The sequence below is a fragment of the Gouania willdenowi genome, chromosome 24 (genome assembly GCF_900634775.1).
Source record: "Gouania willdenowi chromosome 24, fGouWil2.1, whole genome shotgun sequence".
NCBI classification, from domain to species: Eukaryota; Metazoa; Chordata; class Actinopteri; order Blenniiformes; family Gobiesocidae; genus Gouania; species Gouania willdenowi.
The window spans coordinates 22,673,000-22,695,075 of record NC_041066.1 but is presented as its reverse complement, the minus strand read 5'-3'; the positions used below and the strand labels follow the sequence as shown (position 1 = coordinate 22,695,075).

General features: G+C 36.9%; 1 protein-coding gene across 1 annotated transcript in view; it reads left to right on the top strand.

Annotated features, from left to right (window-relative positions):
- usta (uronyl 2-sulfotransferase a) overlaps nucleotides 1-22,076 on the top strand; it is a 54,842-nt gene that overhangs the window by 16,116 nt on the left and 16,650 nt on the right. The window contains exons 2-3 of the mRNA XM_028440401.1: nucleotides 13,374-13,417; nucleotides 21,816-21,971. Of these exons, the coding sequence (XP_028296202.1) occupies nucleotides 13,374-13,417; nucleotides 21,816-21,971 (200 nt within the window). The remainder of the gene's footprint in view (nucleotides 1-13,373; nucleotides 13,418-21,815; nucleotides 21,972-22,076) is intronic.

The following is a 22,076-nucleotide window of genomic DNA, read 5'->3' as shown; positions in this document are numbered from 1 at the left end:
ACGATGGAAACGCTATTTTTGGTCACGTGACCACTGCTCTGTGAGAAAGCATGTGTGGACAGACGACACCGAGACGTTTCGTAGCATTATAAACGTCATTATGAATTATCACGGCCACGTTAGAGGTGAAACAACAAAAAAACGCAGTGTTTGGAGCGTCCGTCTTCCTGCAGTGAAATATCGCGGGATGAGATTTCATCGGTTACGAGGCTCAAAACAACCTTCAATGGAAACACATTCAAAGCGCAATTATACTTTGTCGAAACCTTAGGCAATATTGCTTTTATTTTACGACACTATAATGGAAACACAGCTAATGTTTAAATTAGCGTTGAAGTCATGACCACACGATCTAAGACCACGACCATGAAAAACCATGACATGGTTGAACAGTTAAAGAGCATTATGTCGCTTTCATTTGTATATCAATACATTTGACAAAAACAAGGCGTCCTCAACTCTCGCAAAGCACAACATGCAAAAATCTCAAATCCTGCATGTATTTAAAAGCCACTGATAAATCTGGAATTATTTTGAATATAGAAAAGTAAAATGTTTTTTTTGTCAGGTGACTGAGGCATAAAGTAAGTGTTCAGAGGGATTTCTGACTAGAAATGAGATGGACAGTTGAGCTTGGCGATATGGACCAAAACTCATATCTCGATATTTTTTCACAAAATAGCGATATATACGATACAAGTCGCGATCATTTTATTTTAAATGAAATCTGACGAGAAAGACAATTGTGGGTTAAATTTGATGATCAAAATGCCACACAGGCTCATTTACTGACAAACAGCTGCACAGTATGTGCCACTTTAGTCTTTTTCTCCTCTAAGGGACAGCACGTGTGAGTGAGTTCTGTAGTGTGGCTTATTATGGGTAAAGTCTGGGTTAGGACGCACTCAGATATCCATCAAACTGTGCTTTTTATGCTGTTCTGAGAAGTAGTGGAAGCAGCAACTCCTAAAACATGTATTTTAAAACAAAATAAGCTATAATATATATATATATATATATATAGGCAATATTGTCATTTTTCATATCCACAAAATATGAATCTCGATATATCGTCCAGCTCTACTGCACAGCTCTTGCAGGTTTTCAACTACTTCAGACCCAGTCATAGATATTTAAAATGTTTTATACATTTCAAACCCTTTTTATGTTTTTATGGACTTTTTTATTATGAGAACCTCCATTTTTTCCCCACAGGAATAACATTAATATACAGTATTTACAAAAATGAGGGCCAAAGTGAAATATTTATGATGAAAATAATACAGCCTTGAGCATTTCATTAATTGATAGCAGAATTGAATTTAATGAATTGTATTATTTTTGGCACAAGGACAGTTTAAAAAAAAAAAAAAACTACACCTGTAAACCTTGTATATTTTGCATGATAAAAAATCCAGGCCTTCACTGAAATTCCCCCAAAATTTACGCTTTAAATTTACACTTAAATTATATTTTCCCTTCATTTTCCAGGTAGAGGCTTGGATCTATTAGGAATTAATTGAAAAAGCATTATGATATGTTATGATTACAGTATATGAAAAATACGTGGTTACAATGGGAGTCAGTGGGGCAAATTTGGTCACAATGTTACTAAGTGTCAATATGATGCATATCTGCTTTTCTGTACACTTCTTTTTTTTTTTTTTTTTTTTTTTTTTTTTAAAGGATTTTTTGGGCTCTAGTGGCCTTTATATGACGGTTGCTTGACAGGAAGGGGAGAGCAGGGAATGACGCGCAGCAAGGGGTCCCAAGCCGGGAATCGAACCTGGGACCGGCTGCAGGTGAGGCCTCTATTTATGGGGGCGGGCGCTCAACCCACTGAGCTAAACACCACCCCTTTTTCTGTACACTTTTAATACACAGATTATTGGAATTAAGCAAATAAACATGAAAAAACAATAGTGGCAAAATTTCAAACAACTTAAAAATAACCAGAATATTGAGAGTTAAACAAATAAAAGCACACAAAATGTGACTTTTGGTCACAAAGATGCTGTGGGGGTTAATCTGGATTTTAATCTGGACCTACTGGTGGAATCTTACATCATCCAGTTTGTTCTGGTCAAGAATTCCCCAAAACTACTGATTACATAAGAATCTGTTTCTTTTTCATTTCCTCAGCAGCTGCTTTCTCCTGGGTCTATTTTTTGAGTCACATGACAACCTGAGGACTTTTGTTTCCTTGTAGTATTTCACACACTCCCTCATTCACATTCTTTGGGATTTAGTCCTTCGTCCCCCAATTCTGTGTTTTTCCTATTTCCAACATTCAGAATCATTTAGTTTCATTCATCTTAACTCGGGAAAAGATCTCGTTGAGATTAAAATCTCTGTTACATGAGAATCCTGGCCACAGTGTGACGGGTGATTTATGCCACACGCAGACGGTCCGAGTGTGTGTGTGTGTGTGTGTGTGGGTCTGGTTTTGTGTGTACGCTCAAAGCTTGTGTTTTTTAAAGAAAAAGTAAAAGGAAACAGAAAATATTCAATATTTCTTAGTTTTTGCTGGTGTTTTATGAACTAAGCAAAGGTTGTTAATCCTGAACATGTAATTTAAACTTTTAACTTGAAGGTTTGCATGGCACAGACGTCACTGGGGTTGTTTTTGTGTGTGTTTGTGGGCTTGTAAACATGGTTCGTCTCTACTTTTGGTCGACTTTACTGGTACAGACTGGTTTACCAAAGCATATTGTTGTTTCTGTTATTATGTTTGTACATATTTAGATCTTCAAAGTTTACAAGCCGGAGTTTAAAGTACATTTTTTTTTTTTTTTTGCAGAATTTAAGAAGAATTGGAGGTATTTGTTGTTTCCTTTTGTTTGTTCATGCTCTGTAAAGGTCAAATATTTATGTTCTAGTTTAGCACCAATTCAGGTGGAACCTTTAAAAGTTAACAATCTGTTTAAATGCTTCTGTAAAAAAAAGAGGTTCTGCCCTAAAAGTGAGAGGATAATGTCTATATTATTCTATCACCAGGGAAGTCAGAGCTAAAAAGTCCCTTTAATTTGATTTTTGTTTTTTTGTTTTGGTTGAGTTGTGTAGGAAAAAAAATCATATCCTTAAGGACAGAGTTATACAACATCTGGTGTCGTGCCTGCATGTCCACAAAGTGGGGAAAAAAGGAACTTATAAATGCATTCTTGGGCTGTTTCTTTTTTCTTTTTGGATTAAATGATTGGATTAATTAATCTATGAGATATAAATTGTGATTTTTATCAATAAGAAATTGTTGTGGGGTAGCAGCTTGAAGTATTTTACGTTAGATTTTAGATTCTATTCTAGATCCACATATTTTCCTCTACGCTAGGGTTATATTGTCGTATAGATTCAGACTGAAACGTTTACTGTTTAACAATTATTCAAGAATCCACACGAATGATTTTCATGCAATTCCCATGACTTTTTTGTTCAGATCAGAGCTGTTAATTATTGCAAAAACAGCTTCACCCAAAATATATGCTTCTTTTTCCTTGAATTATGTTTTCTTTTTAACCATTTTCATTTAAAAGCTGTCATAGATTAGTGATGATCTCTGTATTCTTTGCAGCAACACATTTCTTGTGGTTTCTAAATCTAAACGATGTTGGGTTTTTATTTTGGGGTTTTACACGGAAAGATCCACATCTGGCCAAAAGTGAATGTCTGACAGAGTTTGGTGATATTATGGGTAATACTGGGAACAAACTGTAAGAAAAATAAAGTCAAACCAATCACTGTCCTCCTCCTCCTTTGGTGACAAAACACACAAAATCGTGATAAGAAACAAGTAAAAACACGTTTAGGCATCCGTCTACGGGACTCCACATCCCACAATGCAATGCATGAAACTTTTCGACATGTCAAAAGGAGGCAATTTAAACTTTTACATCTTTTTTCAAGCAAATCATCTTGAATTATTTGATCTACGAGAACTAAACTATGGCTGTGTTCAAAATCGCATACTAATGTATTACTACTACTACAAAATGAGTATGTAGTGTGTTCACATTAGATAGTATGAAAAGATTGAGTATGTGAGGAATACCCAGATGTATACTATATGGGACATTTTTTAAGTATGCACGGTGGGCACGCTAGTCATACTCAACTGTCCCATGATGCATTGCGAGCAAAACGTCAAATAGTACAGGGACCGGCTTCAAGATAAAAATCAAACATCTCCTTTTCAAAATAAAAGCATCTCTTCTTGTCTACCATTAGTTTTTTAACACTTTTGTAAATAGGGCTCTTGTTTTGAAGTTATCCGGAAGTTTGTTCGGTTCCACAATGGTGGATAATCTCAGAAATGTCGGAGGTAAATGCGTTTCTGCGAGTTTTGTGAATCAAATGAGCACATGTTGATATTCTACTTGGTCACTTTCTCACTTAAAATGTTTCCAGAACTTTCAAAAGTGGAGAATCAACAGATTTTTAGTCTCACTGTGATTCAGGTTTTTAACGTTGTGGGTTCCAAATGCATCTTGGGAAACTTGGAAGTATACTTCAGTGGGAACGCTCACCAACCTAATCATACTTAGTAGTTTAGTAGACAGTATATACTCATTGAGTTTGTCGTGTATAGTATAGAGTGTGTCTATGTTTTTCTGATATAAAATGATTCTCCAGTAGCTTTAATGATTGATCAGCGATGTTAAAACCTGAGTCACGTGGTCATGGTTAGTGTATTTTTCCACTTTTTTCCTGAAGAAATTAAAAAAAAAAAAGCACTTTTCCTTCCTAAAGTGTCTCATATTTCTGACGTTTTTTGGCATTCAGCCACAAAACCACTAAAACTGTGGTTTCTTTGCCAGGTCATCACTTTAGCAGCCTGTCCTTGCCGTACAGTACACATGGTGGCACCCAATGGTGTCCACAAATCACATGCTGACAGACGCAACTTTGAATTCCTCCCACCCCTTCACATCTCCACGCTTGCAAATGCGACCCTGGAATCTTTCTGCTGCATTTCCGTGACCAAAATTTTAGGGTAGCATCACATCCACAGATCAGTCAGAAGCCAAGCTCTCGGTCTTCGGGCACCTGCAATAACAAAGCCATGGGTCGTGTTTTTTTCTATTTATGTCACAAAATGTGTCCGACCGACGTTGATATTTCGGGGGCATGTGGCGTGACGTGGAGCAGGGCGTTGTGGGTGGAGACCCTGACCCTTAGCGATGCTCCAGTCTGTAATTATGGAGATGGGTCAGGCCACGGGTCTCAATGGTGAACCCCTCCCACATGACAAATCAAAGGGTATGGTGACCACACACACACACACACACACACACACCAAGCACAGACAACCATGTCTACAAGTTCACAAAGACTTTGCAGATGAATTTTAGACACGTTTGTTCAGCCCTGTGTTGTATTTTTAAGCTAAGTTAAGCTATAGTGTTAAACTGGTCTTGTGACATTTTGAAGATCTTGCTGTGTTGGAAACGTGACACTCCATACTATACACTACAAACTCAATGAGTATATACTGTATACTATATACTGACAAGGAGAGTTTATGGTGGAGATCAAAACCAATCTTCCACATTTTACTTTGATGTATTTATCTGAGGCCTACACTATGGCTGTGTTTCAAATACATACGCTACTAACTCACTGAGTACATACTGTACATGTGTCTACTATATACTATAAGTATGATTAGGATAATGAGCGTTCCTACTGAGGTCATGCCCTATAGAATTTTTCCAAATTCCGTTTTATTTTTTCCCAAACTCTGTTTTACACTTTAATTTTTTTTTAATTTTGTTAAAAAAAAATTCAGAAATATTAATAATTTCTTTCGTTTTTAACTCCTGTGAGAAAACAAAATAAATACTAATAAATAGAAAATGCATAATTAAACAAAAATAAGTAAGATACAATTAAAAGGTAGATATAAGTTGTAGTGACATGGATTATTCTGACTGCTATTTTTTTTATTATTATTTATATGTCATATAAAGATGTATGAGAGCAGCATTAATGTCACCCAGTTTCCCCTCAGGGATCAATGATTTACTGAATCTGATCAGGCTTATTGATTAAGTTTTGATCAACTTAATTTAAATTATTCCAGATCATAATGATTACACAAAAATAAAAATAAATTGACTCATCAATGGCTTTTAAATACGTACAAAGATGTATTTATTTTTTGCAGGAATTTATTCACACAATTTTTGGATATGGTGCTTTGAAAGAGATGCAGATTCCTTGTTTTAAAACAAAATATAAATAGTGCTCTTTATTTATTCAACTTCATTGGTTTATTTGGTCTTGATGTATTCCGGTCTTGGGGAAGTCTTGGTCTTGGATATTGTTGTCTTGACTACAGTACTACCGTACTAAGCTAGTTTTCTGCTAGTGTATTTCACAGCTGGGCAGGAGTTGTTTAGTTTGTTGTGTTGTCTGTTTTTCTGACCGTTTGTGTAACCTATTTTGGACTTTGATTTAGAGTCTTTGGGGTCTGTAAGTCTGAGGAACAAAATATGCTTTCATGTCAAACATCAGAGAACTCTTGTAGCAAATACACACACCTAACATTTCCGTTTGCGGCGCGCGCACACAAAGTGCAGCAGGATGTGGTTACAGATGAGAAAGTTTAGCCTTTACAACACGAGGAACCTGTAATCTTCTTTCACATTCTTGAAGAACGTTCTCTGCCAGGAGTGGTGCAACCTTCCATCTTTGCTCGGAGTCCGTGTCCCACATCCAGGCAAAGAACTCTTCACGTCCTGTCCTTCTTGGCCATTCCTGTGTGGCTTTCTGCTCCCACCTCGGGCCTATTCTGGGACTGCTACACCCCAAAGCTCTACTTAGGTTGCCAGCTTTACAGAAGAAATGAAAACTGTCCATGTGCTAAATACATGTTTATGAAATTCCAAAATGTACTGTCGCAAACCTGGCACCAGCAAGAAACTTTTAGCCTCAGAAGGAATCTTCTCTAGGGAATAGAAACAGGGTGAGGACGGCGAGGCCCTTAATTAAAAATACAGGTTATAAAAGGGAATTTTACCACAAATGTATTTGGTTAAGGTCGTTGAAGCTGGTTTTACGAATCATTTGATAGCTGGACAGATGTTTTACATGCTTCTTCGATACCATCCTTGTGTTTTCTCCACATTTTAACATGTACGATGATGTTGATAGTTTATTTCATTATCAGAATAAAATTCAGGAAAATCGACTTCCGCACACTAATTACCGTACCTCCTATTTATGTCTGTGATTCATCGGTTAAATTCATAAAGAATGCATGTGTCCCATTGTTCTGCTCTTTAAATCTCACTTAAATAACTTTCATGCAAACAACAGAACATATACAAAATGACTCCAAAGACAAGCAAAATACCAACAAAACTACTCAAAAAGATGCAAAAATACAGAAAATGCCTTTAAAAACGCACAAATTGACAATAATCTTTGAGAAAATGGAAGAACAACACACATAATGACAACGTAAACAAGATTTCCCGTTATCCTAATTACCGTACCTCCTGCTTATGTTTTCATGAGCACGCGTGTATCCCATTGTTCTGCTTTGTTAATCTCACTTAAATCACTTTTATGTGTTTTTCTTACACTTTGAAGGATGTTTTTAGTTGTTGAGACTATCAGATCTAAGGCCAGGGAGCAAACAACAACTGGGCCACATCTGCTCCTGGAGAACAACAGAGAGAAGTTTGTTTGTTTTTACATATGTAATTTTTTTAAGATGACAACACTTAGGCTAGTTACTGCATATCTGCCAAATGGCAATATTAATTGCACACTACTGTTTGAATAATGTCCACCTAAAAAAACAAACAAAAAAAACACATTGAACACCTTGTTTTTTATTTTTCAGTAAAAAAAAAAAGTACCGAACATTGTTTTTTTTTTTTTTTTTTTAGATTAAATACATTTTATAAATAAATTATAAATTAAAATAGAAAATATCCCTTAGCACTGTCTTATGGGAAAATTCTGGCCCTTTTACAATCGTAGTTGTACTCCTTGGATTTTTGAGGATAAAAAAAAAATATTTTTGTGCTTTTTTTCTTTTTTAAAATAAATCTTTTTTTTCAATTTTTGGAAAACAAGTTCTGATGAACTACCGCCGGGCCCGCAGAATGTCTCCGCACTGAATAGCAAGAACCACGTTCCCGAGAATTCAGTGAAATGACTCCGTTCCACCGAGCAAAACAAATGAAATTGTGCAACGTAAAATTGAAACGCCTTTGAAACGAAATATCACACGACTATGTTCCAATATATCAGAGACCCCGGGGGCCCACTGGCACCCCCGTGGCACATACGGAGTAATGGGCTCCATTTATATATTGGTATCCAATATATACCCATCGTAATATTTAGCTGACAAATAAATGAGACATTGACTTTTTTTTTTTTATTTTGGGACCCCCAAATCGGGTTCCGAGCGTCGACGTGTACACATCCATAAATTATGCCTACCAAATTTCATCTGTTCACCAATAACAGAGTAGTGATTTTAACTAGTGAGTCCGGTAGTCCCGTCTAAAAAGTAGAAAAATGAACTTTTACTCTATTTCTATAATCTTGATGATTTTATTTATGCTGTGACCTCACTTGGTGACTTACCTTCTCATAGATTATATTTCGGAACCTACTCTCCAATGATGTAATGTTTTAGTTTTATTTATATTTGGTAATATTTGGTTTGATTCTCTGCTTTAGACCAGTTTATAAGCACTGGTGTAGAGACATGTACTGGGAAACAGCCGTGAGCAGTGAAGCTGTCGTTGACCGGAGGCGAAGCCGTGGATCTTGTGACACAGTAATCCAATTATCCATTTAGTTACATACCAATGCATACCCACGCTCACTTAGCGTTCCTGTCCGTCACCTGCTGACGCGCACGCCCAACTGATAGAGCTAACCTGACACTTCCCCTTCCTCTCTTTTTTTTTTATTTCTTCCACTTTTTGACTCCTTTACTTCACATTCAGCTGATACTTTTTAGTTTGTTAAAGAAACTACATGAAAATGTTGGAATGCTATTGGCAACACGTCTGTTGTCATTGGTATAGTTCAATATTAAATACTATTTTTGGCAAAACAAAAGCAATTTTTCTAAAATTTCAACAAAGTACAGTTGCGCTTTGAGCGTGTCTCCATTGAAGGTTGTTTTGGAGATTCGTAAAATCTTATCCCGGGGGACGGACACTCAAACCTAGTCTAATGTGGCACTAATAATATTTAAGTATAATGCTATCAAATGTCTGGGTCTCCTCTTCTGTCCACATGAACCGCGCCAATTGGTCATGTGACCTAGTACCATAGGCGGAGTTTGAGATTCTTGCCAAAATAGAATTAAACATATAGACCGTCTCCAGATTTGGCCCAATCACAATGTGTATAACTTAAACAATAATGCAAAAATAATTAGTAACATAATTGATCATGTTGACGACAAAAATGTGCGTCGACGCGTAATTTAATGTTATAAATTCATGATAAAATCAGGCCAGCGGCTGCTTGTGCTTCATTTTTGCTGCAGCACTATAACATGAACTATGAACCATTTTGGAACTTTAGAAAAACACTGGTCAAGAAAAACAGGAACTGTTGTCTTTCCAAACACTAGATTAGGGTTTGTTTTCTTTCCTCTTTGAGGCTTTAGTCCTGAAGATACAGTCTGATGATAATAGTCACGTATTTTTAGCAGTGGATGGATCACAGTGGGGATCAGTGATCCGTCCAGTAGAACTAATAGTTCATTTTTTTCTCCGTGTGGGTGGTGAGGTCAGAGGTCAGCTGTCAGACTTTATGAACCTTATCTTCTGCAAGGAATTACTTCCAATCTGGCGTCGAAAACACTAATGAGAGGCGTGCACATGATGCACGGCGGGAGGGTGGGGGGATGAAGGTAGGTCATGTGGGGGTCTGTGATGGCTGACAGAGGATAGAACTTATATATCCTACTCAAATAGAAGTACAGTTACCTGATTGAAATGCATCTTGCCACCATTCCCTTGCATACAGTCAGAGGTGACAAGTAACAAAGTACAAATACTTTGTATCTGTACTTTACTTGAATATTTCTTTTTTGGTGACATTTTACTTTTACTCCTTACTTTAAAAAATAAAATAAAATTTCTCTACTTTGTACTCCTTACATTTTAAAAATAAACCCGTTTCTTTTAAGACCTTTGAAGATGACGTCTTGACGTAAAAAGACGCAAACCAACAACCACAGAGCTGGAGGAGACATATGCCAGTTAAACTGGTTTAAAAACCCTGTCTTATTATTGAAGGGACATTTGTTTTACTTTTTTACTTATGTACATTTAGTAGCATGTACCTTTTTTTTAAGGGAGCAACTTCAATGCTTTTATTTTTATCAGAGTCATTTTTCGTTCAAGTATCTATACTTTGACTTGAGTACTGAAGTACTTTTGCCAACACTGCATACAGTAAACATATCATATATAAACCATATATTGGCATATATAGACCAAATCTTGCACAATTGGATCTATTTTCCAAAGACATATGTATAAAATAAAAGGTTTGTCAAAATGCACAATTCTGTTATATACAGTATAAATAACTCAGGTTCTAAGTATGCAGTAGATACATTGGTGAACTCTAAAACTAAAAAAATTACCTCCATTTAATGCTGTTTTGGCGCGTTTAATCTGATTGGTCGGCTATGATGTGATGCGTTTGGTTGTTGTCTGGTATATCTAATTTATTTGTAGTTTCACAATGTCCGTTAATCATTTTAAAACTAAAAATTATAATTTACTTGGTAATGGTTGAGTGTAGAAATGTAACAAATTACTTCTTTTGATATGCAGGCTTGGGAAGTAACGACGTTACAACATGTATTCAGATTACCGGTATTAAATGGGGATTACTCAGTAGGATTACATTTTGAAAGCAAGCAGAATATACACCGTGCAGCTGATACACACAGTGCGTGCGCACGCATTGCAACAATTCACTTTCAGGTGGTGCTTTTTTTGTTTTATTTATGACAAAACTGTAACCATTACAATTATCACATACAGTGCAATAATCGTTTTAGTATCGTCTGTGGTCTAGGTCAACGATTCAACTGAATTGTTCATAATTAATAAGTAAATTCATTGATAATATTTTGACACCTTATTTATTTAATCGACTATGGTTTTTCTCACTCTGTGTTAAACGAAAACATTTCATTTAATACAGTGTGACAGTAAACGATGATTTTATGTTTGTCTAAAATAATACAGCGAGCATGGTTAAACATATTCTGATCTTTTGTGTCTTTATGTGCATGTTTGGTATTAAAGTAATCCAAAAGCAACTAAAAGTAATCTGTTAATTTACTTACAAGTAACTTGTAATTGTACCGGATGACTTTTTTAAAAGTAACCCACCCAACCCTGTTAATATGTAAAATTACTATTTAGAAATGTATTCAAAAAGTACAAGTGCCCATAATAGCAACCCAGTTACAGTAATGTGAGTACTTGTAATCTATTACTTTGACCTCTGGATAGAACTGAGAGTCTGCTGTTGTTGTTGTAGTCTCACGTTCAGACGAGCTGTGGTGGTGCAATGTCAGTGTTAATCCACCCTGGGCTGGATGGATGAATATAAGGCTCAGCAGACAGGAGTGTGTGTGTGTGTGTGTGTGTGTGTGTAGTGTAGTGTAGTGTAGTGTAGTATGCCAAGACATATTTCATCTCAACACTGTTAATTCAGTTGCTAAACTGTGCTTTATTTAACAGTGTGTAAACAATACTGGGAGATTGTGAGGCTTCCAGCAGTGAGAGATAATGAATAGAGCTGACGTGTGTGTGTGTGTGTGTGTGTGTGTGTGTGTGTGTGTGTGTGTGTGTGTGTGTGTGTGTGTGTGTGTGTGTGTGTGTGTGTGTGTGTGTGTGTGTGTGTGTGTGTGTGTGTGTGTGTGTGTGTGTGTGTTTGTGCAAAGAAAGAAAATAAACCTGCTTTTGTGTTTAGGCATCATTTCTGTGCTGATGACTGTGTGTGTGTGTGTGTGTGTGTGTGTGTGTGTGTGTTCTGCAACATATAGTGGACTTCTTTCTATCTATTGTGTCTGTTTTTTAGCAGACATGTGTAACTGGTACCCCAGGGGCCACATACCACCGGCTCCCAACACAAATCCCCCCAAAAATTGCAACTCAAGAAGTTGGAAGGAATATAAAAATAGTCACAATATAACTCCAAAAACACACAAAACAACAGCAAAATGTCAACAAAGACACACAAAACAACAACGCATACATAAAATGACTCTAAATTTAAACAAAATGCCAGTAAAATTACACAAAAAGATGGAAAATTACACAAAACAACCACAAAAATACAGAAAATGGCTTTAGAAACGCACAAATCGACAATAAGTTTCTGAAAATTACAGAAAATACACAAAATGAAAACAAAACACTTCACAAATACACATAATGCGTCAGAAAACACAAAATGACTAGAACAATTCCCGAAATGACAGTAAAATACACAAAATAACTAAAAGAAAACACAAAATGACTCAAAAAATACACAAAATGACTCTAGAAACTTACATAAGGCCAACAAAAGGACAAATCAAGGACAGAAATTCTGAAAAAAAACAAAAAGATACACAACAAAAGGTCTCCAAAAACGCTCAAAAAGATTTAAAAACTTACAAAACAACCACAAAAACGCAGAAGATGGCTTTAAAAACGCACAATTCGTCAAGAAGCTTTCAGAAAATGACAGAAAAATACACAAAATGACAACTAAACACTTGCACAAATATCACAAATACACATAATGCTTTGGAAAACACACAAAATGACAGAAACAATACACAAAATACATCCAGAAATACACAAAACCGCAATAATACAGACAGAAATTCTGAAAAAAACAGAAAAACACACAAAATGTTTCCAAAAACACTCCAAATGATTAAAAACTCACCCTCAGATCAGTTACAATCACATTTTTGTAGCCCCTGTTGTGATTAAAGTATTAAAATGAACAATAAAATCACTATCAGTCATTTCATTGCAATGTTTTTTGTTACTTGAGTACTTTTAGCACCAGGATAAAAAATGGGTCTACTTGTTTGTGTAATGTAATGATTGCATGTGTGAAAATGGCTTTTTGAACCCAGTATTGTGAATTTAAAGTGTGCAGAAAGACTTAAACCTCAGCTTCAGTCTTTGTGGTTTGTCTCATGTAATCTCTTACACAATGGAGTGCTACGTCACATCTAGTCTGGCACCCACTGAAGGGTGTGACACAAAATGAATCAGATTCAAGGAATCAGACTGAGATTAATGTTTTTATTTGTAATGCTTTATATCCACTGGTCTGTAATTGTTCTTTTCCTATTTCCTTTCCTGCAGGTAAATCCACATATCTGGATGACCACGGACCCCCAACTTTAAAGGTGAGTCTGTTTCCTGTTTCTTTTAGTCTATTTTTATTACTTTTTTCATCTTTAATCTCTATCTAAACCCCTTTATCTCTAATGTGCTGCTGCATAAATCAAGTGGGTGACGTCCAGCCAGGATAAGGGTTGGGTCTGTGTGCATGTGTCTCTAAACACCATGCTAAGCTAGGCTGAGCTAGCTCCAGCCTGGCTACAGTAATGCTCTCGCACTCACACAGAGGCCTTGTGTTCATCCAGCTGCACGTCTGCATATCTATCTGGTCTCTGTGCTCGTTGCCAAGTGCTTTCTTCTTCTGTGCAGCCCCTTGTTCCTTTCTTTCTGCTTCTTTAATCACTCGCTGTATTTTAATCTCAAGCTTTATTGACTGACTCGGTCCTTTTGATTTCATTTCCACATTGGGCTAAAAAAAAAAAAAAAAAAAGAAAGGCTTTTAGTCATTCCAGTAGAGGTGACCACATTTCAGTTCAGCCACCTGAGACTTTATGGAGATTTGTTATGAAGTTTGTTTATAGTGGAGGTGAACATCTGTTTGGGTTTAGCGAAGTTAGCATCTGGGCTTCATTTGAATCAACTTCCGAAATCCTATTTTGGCCACTTAAATACTCCAAACATTGGCTGCGTGTGTTTCATACACAGAGCAGTTTATAGCAAACAAATTGGGATTGGATCACCGTGGAGACGGGAATAAGCCTGTATGGATTTACTCCATTTACTCTTATTCTATTAAAAAAAAAAAGCATGCAGATATCCACTGATAAAGGTACTTAAACATCATAACATCCACTTCTAGGATTCGCATAGACTTGATATGATATAAATAATTCATATAAACCCAATTTGAGTTACAAGGAAGTCGTTAGCCCGCTGTCATTATGGAATATCACGAATAACACAAATATCCAATTGACTTATTGAATAGCAGTTGGCAATCCTGTTCCTGCAAGCACAACAAAGCTCAATATTTTGCTCACTCTGCACCAAGTGGTCAAGGGTGTGAATTGCAATCCATCAAAATGACAGATGTTCCATCACCAGTCAACGACCGAAAATATTCGATTAACGCGATCCCGAGTATAAATATAGTTAAAAGGCTTTGGCTTGGCTACCAGAGCCGACTTTAGTGGCCCCGAAGTCCGCGAGTAAACGCAGACCATCATTTTGTCAGGTTACAGAATTCGTCAGAACACTTAACCAGCAGTTAAAAAATCGATTCATAGGTATCACGGTTCACATCGATTCTCTGAAAATTGAATCGCAGTACTTTTTTTAAACAGCAGAGGGCTTCTATCTATTTATCCTTCTCTTGTCCAAATGCTGAGGCAGCGTGCGGAATCTGCTACTACTTTCTTTCTGGCCGCCTTCTACTCTTAAACATGTTCATAAATGATTCCTTACCCATTTAGCACCGAAAGAATATCTGTAATATTACGTGAATATCTGTAAAAGTCACGTTTTTTTATTAGCTCTGTCTGCTAGCGTAGCATCTCTTCTTCACTGCTAGAATAACTGCATGCCAACCGACCACGGGGTTACCAGCGCCCTCTGCTGGTCCAAACAAATATCTGACGTAAATACAGTGCATTGACTGTTTTTTTTTAAAGTCCAATTGTTAAGGCACAAAATACATTTTCAGTTGCACTTTTAAAAAGAAAAAGAGCTATTATGCATATTATTTTGCATTGTTTACTATAGAACCAGAATTTTAATTAATAGGCTTCTTCTTCATTTGTATTATTCCTTTATTTATTTCATTCAGCATTTATTTTAGTTAAATTGCATTGTTTTGAATAGTTTATCAAGGGATTCTTTTGACAATGAAAAATAAAAGGAAATAGTACAGTATTTTCTAGTTTTTTTTCCCCCAAAAAATAAAGGAATAATTTCAGTCATCATTTGTCTACTGTCCCATTTTGTAAAATAAATCGTGAGAGAATCGTATTGTGAATCAAATCGTATCGGGGGTTGAGTGAATCGTTACATCCCTAGTCACAACCCATATATGGTCATTCTCCAAAAAGCAGATCAACACGTGTTCCTGCATCTACAGTTCATGAGAAATTGTGTCATACACTTAAAGTCTGACTCACTGTTTTACATTTCCGTGAATTGTTGCCCACAGCTAAACCAAATGTGCACATACTGTAGAGCAGGGGCGTCAAAAAGTCATTTTAGTTCAGGGGCCAAATACGGAGCAGTTTGATCTCAAGTGGGCCACAGATTTTATGTGAGAAAACAAGTAATTTCAACGTTATTGTGGCCTAGTTTGCACTTCTACGTATACATAAAATACTAAAAAATGTAAGAATCCAACAATATCCTTGCAATAAGTGACAGATATCAGTCCCAACAGGATCTTCACTTTATATTTCCTACAATTTTTATTTAATTAAGGGGAATATTATTTTGTATACCTTTATTTCAGATCCTAGGTCCATATGAACCATACAAACAAACAAATTATATAACATTTTGAGGCAATTTGAAGGATTTTGTAAGAATTGTGAGTTCTTCCAACAGTTTAATATTAAAACTCACTGCAATCATCTGATATAAGCACCAGGAAAATACACAGTGACTCAAATACTTTCACTTGTGTGCCAAATTGGTTGCACCACAGGGCCAGATTTGGCCCCCGGGCCATGAGTAGAGTGTAAATTGCACACACAAAGGCCTTGTCGACCTTCAGATTTGTGGTGAGATGTTTGATGTAACTACTGCCTCACCAGACTCCTCCGTGAGTAATCCGACTACTTTCTAGAGTTTCTCAGAGTTCAACGTCTGGATTTCCCCTCGTTTTGCTCTCGTGCTGCTGTAGCAGTAGCTTTGACTCATAGCAAATAGTGTCCAGATGCACAGACTCTTCTGACACTGATTATACATTGTTCCACTGATTTATTATCATCTTGTCATCTCAACGACAGATGATACTCGTACTCAGCCACCACTCTTGGTTTCGTGTCCATTTTCTGCTGCAGAAGTGACTTCTGTATTTCCAGCCATCGCCTGATAAATTATAGGATTTGTGCGCTGAAAGGTGGTTTTCTGGTGAACGTAGAGAAAAATTAGATTTTGAGCAGAAAGCTTTGCTCAAATGAGGGAGTGCTAAAAAGCCACAATGGAGTTATGAGTCTTTGTAAATTGAAGAATGTACAACACATGTTCGAAGAAACGTGTTATTTTTTTTCCTTTTTAAACCCACAGTCATGTCAAAAATGCTGTTGTGTATCCGACTGCAGGTGATAGAGAACCAGACAACTGGTACATGGAGTTTGCAACGAGGAATTTGGTTGTTTTTGAGACTTCCTAGAGCAAACATGGGCAACTGGCAGCCCAGCTAGAGTGACCAGACACCCCGTTATACCCGGGACAATCCCGATTTTCAGAGTTACGTACCGTTTGTCTTGTTTTTTAATAAATAAACATTTGTTGCCGCTGACATAAAAGACCCTGAATGCAGCAGCACATTTAGCTTAATAATGTGATCTCTGTGGACTGAGCTGTCAATCATAGCAGTTGCCATAGCAGCGCTTGCAATATAAACCAATTAAAAAGCTCAAAACTCTTCCACGCGTTTGCAACTCCATGCTGATTGGGCGATGGCATTGACAGTATTACTCGTTTGCTTCCTCTCAAAACAATTTCATGTTAACTTAAATAGTTGCTTCTTTGGACTGATGGCCAACGGGATGTCTGGTCATCCAAACAAAAGAAAAAATTAATATAATTCATGTGACCTTTTTGTCATGACAAATAAAAGCGAATGCAAATAGAAAATATATCATCTTTTTTAATTAGCATCAATTAGCATCCTGTTTTTAGTCAGGCCTTCCATGTTCTTAAAGTGAGCGTAATCCTGTCCAACGTCATTTTTTCTCAAGCAAAAACTAGTCAAAGGTCCAAGAATTGTTGTGTAGCCAATCACACTCATCTATCAACCTTTCAACAGCTTCTGGAAACCCTCAACGGACTGAGAGCGAATGCCGCTAACGGACCTTAGCTTCTGCTCGGCCGCTTAACGTTTGGTCCTGATATGATGTGTTTATAGTTTTTTGCTGTCAGATGCTCGTCCCAAACTCAGCAGGGAACTGCACTGTGAAGTTTTATTGAGTATAAAGTAAAAATCATCAATGCTGTCATCAAAGATTGAATATTTGGGCACAGAGCAGAAGAGCTTCACTGTTTTAACTATTAGTGACAGATGATTTTACAACCATGAAAGCTTGTTTCAACTTCACTAAAAGATTTACATTGATGGAATTATTTAAGAGGAAATAAAAGAGATTACATTTCCATATTACTCGTGTTTCCTCTACCACTTATAAGTGGTAGAGGAAGTGTTCTATAGAACAATAACTAATCTGAGCATTAATGCAGGAAACAAGCTTCAAAGGGTTGTGTGAATATTTTTGAGTCATATTGTGTGTTTTAGTTGTCATTTTTTATATTTTATTTTCATTTTGTATGCTTTTTATGTCGCTTTGCGTGTTTTTTCTTGTAATTTGTATATTTTAATTTTATTTTGTGTATTTGCGTTGTGTTTTTACAGTCATTTTGTGCTTTTGGAGTCACATTTTTGTGTGTTTTTGTTGTCATTTTGTGTATCTTCTGTTTAATCTTCAGTGTTTGGAATAACAGCGTTTAATATAATGGCGTTATGTTTGTTTTTCAGTAACGGGGTAATCTAACTAATTACTTTTTATGCCGTTACAACGCCGTTATCGTTACTGAACGTTAAATGCGGTGCGTCAGAGCCAGTGTTTTTACACACGTGCCAGCAAGAGGAGGCGGGTTAAAAACAAGGTGAGCGATTATGATTGGCTAAGGCGACGTGCCAGCACACGCAACACACACACACACACGCGTGACACGCACACACAGCAGATTTGATGAAGCAGCAGAAATGGCGAGCGTTGTCTTTTTTTTTTTTTTAACAGTGACCCTAATAGTTACTTTCCTTGGTAATGAGTTACTTTTATTATAGAGTAATTCAGTTACTAACGCAGTTACTTTTTGGAACAAGTAGTGAGTAACTATAACTAATTACTTTTTAAAGTAATGTTACCAACACTGTGAATCTTTGCAGTAATTCCTGCTTAATAGTGGCACAAAATAGCAACATATGTTTCACAAAATAGAAAATGACGGAAAAGGAAACCTTGTCTGTATTATTTCATTATTTAACTGTTGCAAACGCTCAAATAATATCCACTAATTAAACACATGTCTTTTAAAAGGTTTTTGTCTCCTGTCTTTGACACATCAATAAATACACCAAAGACTGTATATTATAGCCAAGACAGTAGAATATAAAATGTATAACAAACTAATCCTTTTGTCAGAAGCAGATTTGACTCAAACTTGGATTGTATTACACAAATAAGCCTTTTTTCCCTTTGGCCTTTTCTTCTTTGGATCCAAGAGGAAGAAAGACCTTCCCTCTGGATTTACCAGTGCAAGCTCCACATTCCACCTGTCATCAGTCTGGTCCTTGTTTTTAGCAAATAATGAAATAGTTTCCAATATTTCACTACTTTCTTTTAAAGGAAAAACGCACAGTGTTGATCTGGAGTAAGAACAACACAATCTTTGATCCCAGTGTGTATGAAACGTCCAACGTTCCTCTGAGCAGCATCAGCGCTAACGCGAGCTGAAGAGTTGCCCTCAGAGTGCTGTCGAAGGCCAGCAGGAGATTTGGACTTTGGATCGCATCATCCATGTTATTCAAGCTGTGAGAAGTCTGACACGCTCATTTGTCATCATTTCCTCAGCGCGAACGGTGACACCGCGTGCGTTTCCTTCATCTCATTATTGCATTAGCCGAGAAGTCTGTGAGATTAACGTCAAATGTCAAACTGCGGCACAAAAAGATCAATTTCCTTTCATTTCCTTCCTATTTACTGCGGATCACTGTGTAAGTCTTAACCAAAACACTTGGTTTTATTTATTTATTCTTTCTGATTCCATTGAAACCATATTGGTTTGTCAGACTCTATTCTGGAGAAATTGCGCTAATCCTCAGAAAAACCAACAGGAAGTGTCACTGACAAAGTGATGACAAAGCGAAACCATCAGAGAAGCCTTTGCTCTTTTTACTCCTGTTTTTTTTTTTTTCTTCTTTTTTTTCCGTCGACTGTTCTGGTAGCAATACAACAAAGTCTAGCCATGTGAGGGTTGAGTTGTGTGTTGTGGAAACGTACGTCTATCAAACCACAGCTACAGATCTTTGGCATTGGCACTGGAATGGAAACTCAAAGTTTATAAGGCCGTTTAGAGGGTAGGAGTCAGAGACGTCAGCATTTCTGACTAACAGTAAGTGAACCAGTATTAATAAGATAATAGCCCTCAGCCCTTTGGTTCATTTGCTGCAAACTTGAAGCTTCTAGGGTCAATAGATAAATCAATCCAATCATTTGCTTGAAAAAAAAATGACGTAAAAGGTTTAATTTGCCAGTCAAAAGTTTGTTTTAATCTCCACTGACGTTGTCGGAAAACTTTCACGCTTTGCATTGTGGGATGTGGAGTCCCGTAGACCAGCCCAATCTCACAAAGTTTGTGACACTGACATGAAATGGACTTGGATGAATTTTTTCCTCATATAATCACAATGTGTTTCACGAAATGTTGTAGTGCTTCCAGGAGGGGATTGTGAAACAATGCATTTTAATGGGAGTTATCACCTTAACCATAACATTTACCCTGTGTAAGTGTTTTAATAAGATGCAATTCTACAAAATAGGTTTCAGTAGAAATACTTTAAGCTAAAAAGTCGTGGTGGAACGCACAAAAAGTGAAACTATTATAGGTGTTGCTTCATTATTACTGTGAATTCTTGTGTTTGCCTCCAAAAATGACTTCCCAACACATTTATGGTGTTTTCGTGGACTGGAAGTTGTGAAAATCGAACGTCTCGTTGAGTAAAATCTTCAACAAAAATGTATCCCTGGTTACTTTTACTGGCGATAAACACAAGAAATCACAGTAATAATGAAGTAAAAACACTTCTGTGCAACCGTCTATGAGACTCCACATCCCACAATGCAATTTGCAAAACTTTTTCAACAATGTCAGTAAGAGAGAGTTTCCGGTGGAGATTAAAATCAAAATTCGAGCGACAATTTCAACCTTTTATACAGTATGTTTTTTTTAAGTAAATGATCTTTGATTAATTGATCTGTGAGGCCTACACTATGTCTTCATCTGATCAAAAGCTAAAGTCTCCAGCAGGGGATTTCTTTTGGATGCTTTCCTCTCTTTCCATCTCTCCAGCTTCCACTCTCAGTATTTTTAGGATACTTGTGTGAACATTGACTCATATTAAAGCTGCGGTCTGCAAAATTTCACTATTAAAGGAGGCATTTTGTCTAAATCTCACCTGGATTAAAGTCCTTCCTCAACCGAAACTTATCAATATTGTTAATGTTTTTGGTTAATGTATTTGAAGGGCTACAAAAAATAACTGGAATTTGATAACGCATGATCATATCGGTCAACAAATGCTAATTGTTAATTTCCTGCAACATATCAAGCATGCATGTTGTCAGTTAAATAAAATTTTCCACACACACTCACACACACACACACACACACACACACACACACACACACACAAAATCTCTATTTTCTTCCAGAATAGTGTTTTTTTTTGTTTTCGTTATCTTACAAGGGATCACAGGTGCTATTTTTGGTATCGCACAATGTGATTTATTTTTAGCTTGACAAATGGTTTTATCATCATTTTCTTTGAAGTTATTGTCATTATTCATCAATGTCCTCTTTATGAAATAGCAATTCCTTATTTTATTTTGTTTTTTTTTAAACTATAGGGGGCCATCACAAAAGAGTCAAAGAGCCACATGAGGCTCCAGAGCCACAGATTGTGTCCTTGTCTTAAAATGACTCTCGTTCAGTACGAGTGTCAGAAACGGGAACACTTTTGAGTTTTACATCCCCGCCTTTTGTTTTGAGTCATCGCATCATTTGCAGTTAAATCACAAGTGTGTGCGTGTTTTTACGGTAAACTACTGATGCACAATGTTGCGTCACTGTTCTTTGGATTCAGCATCAGCGTATGACTCATTATGTTTAGCTGGAAAGTGAGCACTCAGCGATAACAGATGAAAGCATGACGCCCAGTCGTTGGGCATTTCACAGCTGAAAAACTCAAACGCAGTATTGTGAGGTCAACCGAGGTCAGCCCCGGGGAGGGTAGATGCCAGAGGTCAAAGGTCATAGATAGAAAAAGAAGGGAAACTAATCCAGAGGGAGTTTGTTTCAACTTGTTTTATCTTCCTTGTTTAATATTATTTGGTGTTTCATTTTCTTTCTTTTGTCTGTGTGTGTGTGTGTGTGTGTGTGTGTGTGTGTGTGTGTGCGCGTGTGTGTGTGTGCCTGCAGGTGCTCCCGTTTCCCAGCCAGGTGGTCTATAACCGCGTGGGGAAGTGCGGCAGCCGGACCGTGGTCATCTTACTGAGGCTACTGGCCGAGAAGCACCAGTTTAACCTGGTTTCTGCCGACATCCATAATAAAACGCGTCTCACTAAACATGAACAGGTAAGAAAAGTCCTCAGAAATGGAAAAGGAATTTTAGTGTGACACAATCTGGACTTGAAACCAACAACTACCAAAATTCCTTCTTGTAACTGATTGCGTAATTTC